The sequence below is a fragment of the Plasmodium reichenowi genome, chromosome 9 (genome assembly GCF_001601855.1).
Source record: "Plasmodium reichenowi strain SY57 chromosome 9, whole genome shotgun sequence".
NCBI lineage: Eukaryota > Apicomplexa > Aconoidasida > Haemosporida > Plasmodiidae > Plasmodium > Plasmodium reichenowi.
The window spans coordinates 841,743-846,742 of NC_033654.1; the positions used below are offsets into that span (position 1 = coordinate 841,743).

The 5,000-nt window shown below is 18.5% G+C and overlaps 2 protein-coding genes across 2 annotated transcripts in view; both read left to right on the plus strand.

Annotated features, from left to right (window-relative positions):
* Window positions 1-122: 122 nt before the first annotated feature.
* On the plus strand, window positions 123-1,373 carry PRSY57_0920500 (phosphoglycerate kinase; the record flags this gene model as incomplete). The annotated part of the gene is made up of 1 exon (XM_012907444.2): window positions 123-1,373. One exon carries the CDS (start codon window positions 123-125, stop codon window positions 1,371-1,373), a length of 1,251 nt encoding a protein of 416 aa, XP_012762898.1.
* Window positions 1,374-3,572: 2,199 nt separating this feature from the next.
* The window catches only part of PRSY57_0920600 (glutamine synthetase, putative), a gene marked incomplete at both ends in the record, with an annotated part of 2,133 nt that continues 705 nt past the window's right edge, over window positions 3,573-5,000 (plus strand). The window contains 2 exons of the mRNA XM_012907445.2: window positions 3,573-3,576; window positions 3,902-5,000. The exon at window positions 3,902-5,000 is cut by the window's right edge and continues 430 nt beyond it. Coding sequence (XP_012762899.2) covers window positions 3,573-3,576; window positions 3,902-5,000 — 1,103 coding nt within the window. The remainder of the gene's footprint in view (window positions 3,577-3,901) is intronic.

The window sequence follows — 5,000 nt, forward strand, 5'->3', positions numbered from 1 at the left end:
TAAAAAAAAAAAAAAAAAAAAAAAAAATATAAAAATATTAAAAAATATAAAAATTATAAAAATATATTAATTTTTTTTTTTTTTTTTTTTTTTTTTTTTTTTTTTTTTGAAGCTTCGATAAAATGTTAGGCAACAAATTAAGCATTAGTGACCTAAAGGATATTAAGAACAAGAAGGTTTTAGTAAGAGTTGATTTTAATGTACCTATTGAAAATGGAATAATTAAAGATACGAACAGAATTACTGCTACATTACCCACAATTAATCATTTAAAGAAAGAAGGAGCTTCAAAAATTATATTAATATCCCATTGTGGTAGACCAGATGGTTTAAGAAATGAGAAATATACCTTAAAGCCAGTAGCTGAAACTTTAAAAGGATTATTAGGAGAAGAAGTATTATTTTTAAATGATTGTGTAGGTAAAGAAGTTGAAGATAAAATAAATGCAGCTAAAGAAAATTCAGTAATTCTCTTAGAAAATTTAAGATTTCATATTGAAGAAGAAGGTAAAGGTGTTGATGCTAATGGAAACAAAGTAAAAGCAAATAAAGAAGATGTAGAGAAGTTCCAAAATGATTTAACAAAATTAGCTGATATTTTTATTAATGATGCTTTTGGTACTGCTCATCGTGCTCATAGTAGTATGGTAGGTGTTAAATTAAATGTGAAAGCTTCAGGATTCTTAATGAAAAAAGAATTAGAATATTTTAGTAAAGCTTTAGAAAATCCACAAAGACCACTACTAGCTATATTAGGTGGTGCTAAAGTATCAGATAAAATTCAGTTAATCAAAAATTTATTAGATAAAGTTGATCGTATGATTATTGGAGGTGGTATGGCTTATACTTTTAAAAAAGTCTTAAACAATATGAAAATTGGTACCTCTCTTTTTGATGAAGCAGGTAGTAAAATTGTTGGAGAAATTATGGAAAAGGCAAAAGCTAAAAATGTTCAAATATTTTTACCTGTAGATTTTAAAATTGCAGATAATTTTGATAATAATGCTAATACCAAATTCGTTACTGATGAAGAAGGTATCCCAGATAATTGGATGGGTCTTGATGCTGGTCCAAAAAGTATTGAAAATTATAAAGATGTTATTTTAACATCAAAAACTGTTATTTGGAACGGACCACAAGGTGTTTTCGAAATGCCAAACTTTGCAAAAGGTAGTATTGAATGTCTCAATTTAGTTGTTGAAGTTACCAAAAAAGGAGCTATCACCATTGTTGGAGGTGGAGATACAGCTTCATTAGTTGAACAACAAAATAAGAAAAACGAAATTAGTCATGTATCTACAGGTGGAGGAGCCTCACTTGAACTTTTAGAAGGAAAAGAATTACCAGGTGTATTAGCACTTTCAAACAAATAAACCAAAGCACAATAATTAAAATAAATAAAATGATGTAAAATAAAAATAATATGATATATACAATATAATATATATTTTATAATAGTGCTTTATTTATTTATTATTTTTTTTTTTAATTATACATTTTACTTATTGTATGTATGTATGTATGTTTATATATATAAAGTACCTTATGTATATTTTTATAGAGCTCGTAACTATATTATATTTATATATACTAATTTTTTTTTTTTTTTTTTTTTTTTTTTTAACATATATCATTATTATACTTTGCCTAAAGCACATTTTTTTAATATATATTGATTGTATAATGTTATTAACACGAATATTATATTTGAGTTTTATTTTTACATTTGATATATATGTCTCAAATTATATAAATAATAAATAAATAAATAAATATATATATATATATATATATATATATATATATATATATTATATGTGTACGTTTTAATGTTTATATTCCTATAATTATTCCTACATACATATTTTTCATTTTAAAACGTATAGAGAAAAAACTGTACTATATATAAATATTTACAAGATATACATTATTACAAAATAATAATATTTATTTCAAGATAAGTTTCCATTGAATTGTGAGGATATATATAATTATAAAAAAAAAAAAAATCACAGCTTCATATTTTTACTTTTATGATTTTAATTTTTTTAATTTAATAATAATAATAATTATTTATTTATTTATAATAATAATTATTATTATTATATATATATATATATATTTTTTTTTTTTTAAATATACACCCCCTACGTACAATAATTAACCCACATTAAAAGGAATATATATATAAATAAAATATATATATATATATATATATATTTATTTATTTATTTATTGAACATTTTTAATATTCTTAATATTTTTTATCACAATGCATGACTTTCAAAATATATATTATAATATTATATCAACAATTTTAAAAAAATGATATATGAAAATCGAAATTTTTTTTATTTTATATTTATTATATAATATATAGTGTTTTTATAATTATGATCACAAAAAAGGGGCATTTCTCCTTTATATATATTACATATATATATATAAATATATATATATATATATATATATATATATTATAATTATATATTATAATTATATATTATATTATATTATAATTTTTTTTTTTTTTTTTTTTAAGTTTAATTTTGTTCTATATTTTTTATATTTTTTTTTTTATTTATTTTATTATATCTTGTTCTGTTTTATTTTGTTCTACTTTATTTTGCGTTAATTTTTTTATTTTTTTTTCATTTTATATAAAAATATAATTAATTGTAAATATAAAAGATGAAAATAAAAATTTGCTATTTTTTTTAATAATATTATCTCTGTATGAAGACAAGTATGTATACAAAATATGTATTGTATACATTATATATCTATATATTATATATATATATATATATATATATATATATATATATATATATATATATAATATATATAATAATATATATTTATATATATTTAAATATATACATGGTATATACATAAGTTAAAATATTTATTAAATTATATATACTGGTAAAAATTCAAATAAGTTGAATATATAATAAAATATATAAATAATAAAAAATATATAAATATATATTTATTATATATATAATAATATATTCCATATAAAAAATAACAAAATTACTGTAGATTTTTCTTTAAAGTTTATTATATATATATTGGTTTGTTCTTAAATCATTGTTTCTTGAATTTTTTTTTTTTATTATTTTTTTTCTTATAAATACTTATTTTTATAAATTATATTTCTTATAATTATATATATATATATATATATATATATATATATTTATATATATTTTTTATTTTATTTTATTTTTATTTTAATTTTTTTTTTTTTTTAATTTTTAATTTGACTTTTATATCATTTATTTAAAATAAGAAAAAAAAAAACATTGGAATAATGAAAAGATTTATACGAATGCATAATAATAAATAATAACAATAATAATAATAATAATATTTTGAAAATGAATTAATTTTAACAAGTTTCATTATTATTTTATAATTGCATTTATTTATTTTGAAAGAATTTTTTCTTTTCTAAAAATTTTACTTTAAATTTTAATAGGAAATTTTTTTTTTTTTTTGAACGTAGAATATCCTTGTACTCTCCCGAAGAATTTTAAAATAAATAAATCTGAGTATTTTTAAAAATGAGTAATAAATAAGGAATAACAAAAAAAAAAGCAGCTTATATATAAATATATATAAATAAATAAATAAATATATATATATATATATATATATATATAATATTTTTATGTTTTATTTGTATGGATGTATGTACATTAGGGATATTTTCATAATAATATAATACCAATAAATAATGTTAATAAAATTATTGTAAAGTATATATTGGTGCATATATCTATATATATATATCTATATATATATATATATACACATATACATATATATGTTTGTATATTTATTTAATTATTTTTTATTCTTTATTTATTTTTTTTTTTTTTTATAAAAATAGAGTCCGTAAGTTTTTCAAATAATGCTGAGCTGTACGAGTACATAAAGGACAAAAAGAATGATGTAGAAATAGTAGCTTGTATTATTACGAATTTGTTAGGAACCTATTTTAAGTGTTTTTTTTATGTAAAGGAGATTACATTAAATAAGTTAGAAAGTGGTTTTTCATTTGACGCGTCTTCTATTAAACTATGTTCAGATACCGAAGTAAGTGATTTTTTTATTAAAGTAGATTATTCAACATGTTATTTGGAGGAATGTGATGGAAAGAATATATTAAATGTCATGTGTGATATAAAGAGATATAATGGTTTTGATTATTATAAATGTCCAAGAACAATATTAAAGAAAACATGTGAATTTGTTAAGAATGAAGGTATAGCAGATAAAGTTTGTATTGGAAATGAATTGGAATTTTTTATATTTGATAAAGTAAATTATAATTTAGATGAATATAATACATATTTAAAGATTTATGATAGAGAATCATTTTCTTGTAAAAATGATTTATCTAGTATTTATGGTAATCATGTTGTAAATAAAGTTGAACGACTTAAAGATGATATTAATAATCCTAATAATGAATATTTAATTAATGATGATAGTAAAAAAGTAAAGAAAAAATCCGGTTATTTTACTACAGATCCATATGATACTTCTAATATAATTAAACTTAGAATATGTAGAGCATTAAATGATATAAATATTAATGTACAAAGATATCATCATGAAGTTTCCACAAGTCAACATGAAATTTCTTTAAAATATTTTGATGCTCTAACAAATGCTGATTTTTTACTTATTACAAAACAAATTATTAAAACAACTGTTAGCTCATTCAATAGAACAGCTACCTTTATGCCTAAACCTTTAGTTAATGATAATGGAAATGGTTTGCATTGTAATATATCTTTATGGAAAAATAATAAAAATATATTCTATCACAATGATCCGTCTACTTTCTTTTTATCAAAAGAATCTTTTTATTTTATGTATGGTATAGTTAAACATGCTAAAGCTTTACAAGCCTTTTGTAACGCAACCATGAATTCATATAAAAGATTAGTACCAGGTTTTGAAACTTGCCAAAAATTATTTTA